This window comes from Malania oleifera, chromosome 13 (assembly GCF_029873635.1).
Source record: "Malania oleifera isolate guangnan ecotype guangnan chromosome 13, ASM2987363v1, whole genome shotgun sequence".
NCBI classification, from domain to species: domain Eukaryota; kingdom Viridiplantae; phylum Streptophyta; class Magnoliopsida; order Santalales; family Ximeniaceae; genus Malania; species Malania oleifera.
This window is the reverse complement of record NC_080429.1, coordinates 44,914,508-44,916,822: the sequence shown is the minus strand read 5'-3', so window position 1 is coordinate 44,916,822 and position 2,315 is coordinate 44,914,508. Positions and strand designations below refer to the sequence as shown.

The 2,315-nt window shown below is 39.9% G+C and overlaps 1 protein-coding gene across 1 annotated transcript; it reads left to right on the top strand.

The window, feature by feature from the left end:
- The first annotated feature begins 398 nt into the window (after positions 1–398).
- On the top strand, positions 399–1,498 carry LOC131145823 (tetraspanin-2-like). The gene is made up of 3 exons (XM_058095008.1): positions 399–473; positions 637–972; positions 1,373–1,498. Exons 1-3 carry the CDS (start codon positions 399–401, stop codon positions 1,496–1,498), a joined length of 537 nt encoding a protein of 178 aa, XP_057950991.1.
- The last annotated feature ends 817 nt before the right edge of the window (positions 1,499–2,315 follow it).

Genomic DNA, 2,315 nt, shown 5'->3' with positions numbered 1-2,315 from the left:
TTCTTCTGCTAATCCCTACGAAGAGTTCCACTTGCAATCTCACCTCTCAGAGCACTATTCGCTCCGCTTTGACGCTCTCTCAATCTCCACGAGCTTCGCGATCTTTTCCCACTACAATCCCTCGTGTGTTCGCAGCTCCAGATTCCGTCGATGCCATCGCCACCAGCGATGACAACTTCAAGTTTGGCTTCCAGCGTTCGAAAAGCAAGTAAACCATTCTTGCAATCAAGATTCACGGGTTCCCATTCATGATCAAGATCACTCCTCATGTTGAAGTCCTTGAAGCTTCTTGATGATGCCTCTGAAACTGGGTTCTTGGAACCCCAGTTTGTTGTTCTCATGATGGACAATCACCGAGACTCTGTTGTAGGTGGTCGCCTCCAAACCGGGTTATCAAAATGACAATTTACCTAGAGTCGTGGATTCCTTATTGCTTTGTTGTTCTAAATGTGTCGAAGAGTCGGATGGGCGAGGCATTCTGTATTTTGTGATATTTGAAATTGCCCATCTCAATGATCTTCTGTTCTTTTTTTCTTTATTTGGGCATTTCTTATTTCGTTTTCCCTTCTTTGGTTTGTTCTTTTTCCTTTTGATCTTCTTATTCTTTTTCTTAACGAGTGTATCCACCTATTCTAGTGGTCGGTGGTCCTAGTCGGCATCTTTGTCCTCTTCGTCTTCCTAGTCTTCGCCTTCGTCATCACGCGCCTTAACGGCGCATTCTCCATCCCCGGCTGGGCCTACTGGGAGTACAGCCCCGAGAGATTCTCGTCGGGGCTCTGGAATCGCGTAACTAGCTCCAGAAGTTGGAACAAGATCAAGACCTATCTCGCAGAATCCAACGTTTTCCTCAAGCTCAACCAGGAGTATGTCATCGCCGATCAGTTCTTCGCTGCCCGAGTCTCACCTCTTCAATCTGGGTGTTGCAAGCCTCCAACAGTCTGTGGATATACTTTCGTGAACCCAATTACATGGGTGAATCCAGTGAACCAAGCATTGGCTTCTTGGTCTTGTTCGGGTTTCTCTTTGAAGTTTGGATGGAATTTTTTTTTATCTCTTGCTGATTGTTAATCTATAAGTTGAGCAGAGATGTTGTTTGTTATTATTAGTTTAAAAAAAATGTGGCAATTGGAATTCAGGAACAGGCCTTCAGAAAATTCCTTCCATATTTATTGTTCTCTTATCTTAGTTGAAGCACTGATTCCCAGTAATTTTATTTGATTTCTCGCAAGAAGGACATCAATGTCAAGATTCTCTTGCAACCTCGGGCTTTCTGGCTACTTCTCCGGCTCTGGTGTCCTTATTCCGATACCCATGTCAGAATGTAGCTCAGTACCTCTGTTCCTCTGTTTTTATTTAATTTTTTTTGTTGCAGAAATTGCCGATTAGGAGCTTCGCACTTCAGAGTGACTTCGCAGCTCTCCACTCTCATCTCTGGTTTGAACTACTAGTCTGTGTCGTCATCTCTGTCTCGTCTCCGGCTCACTCGTATTGGGTCTGATCTGCTGGTCAGCTATTCCCGCTCCAGCTATGCCGTGTTTCGTCACTCCTTCTCAGAGATAGTTGATCTCCTAGAGTTTCTTGATTTTTTGAAGGAAAATTTTACAGGATTTTCCTTCGTTTTTGGCCATATTTTTTGTCTTCACTTCGAAGCAATTTTCGTCTTCGCAGGCACGTCTCGCCTGCTCTATGCATCGGCTTCTTCTCCTACGGATCATCTCCATCGTCGTTGCCTTCTCTACTGCTATCATGCTTCTCATCAATGGAAGTTTTTTTTGTTTTTTTTACTCCAAAATGGAGATGTTAAATCATTATTCACCATCTCCATCTTGAGGGAGCATATTAAGAGATACTGTTTTAGTTAGTTTAGTTAATTGCTATATTAGTTTAGAATTATTAGATTAGTTGTTAATCAGTTCTTAATTCAATTTTTAGTTGAGTTAGTTCATGTACTAGTATAAATACTGATACTGTACATTCATTTTTTAATTCTGGAATGTACATTTTATTTATTTTACAGTGAGTCACCTTTCCTTAAAAATTGTGCTCCTCAATAAAATAATAAATCACGAATCTCATTGTTTTATGTTAATATTTTTATTTTTACAAAGTTTGTCCTCATATTTGACAAAAGGTTATTTGGTATGCATGAATGAAATAAGATGCAATGGATTTAGTTAATATAATTCACTGATCTCATTGTTTTATGTTAATATTTTTATTTTTACAACAAAAGATGTAGTTTGTCCTCATATTTGGCAAAAGGTCATCTGACATGCATGAATGGAATAAAATGCAATAGATTTAGTCTTTATAAT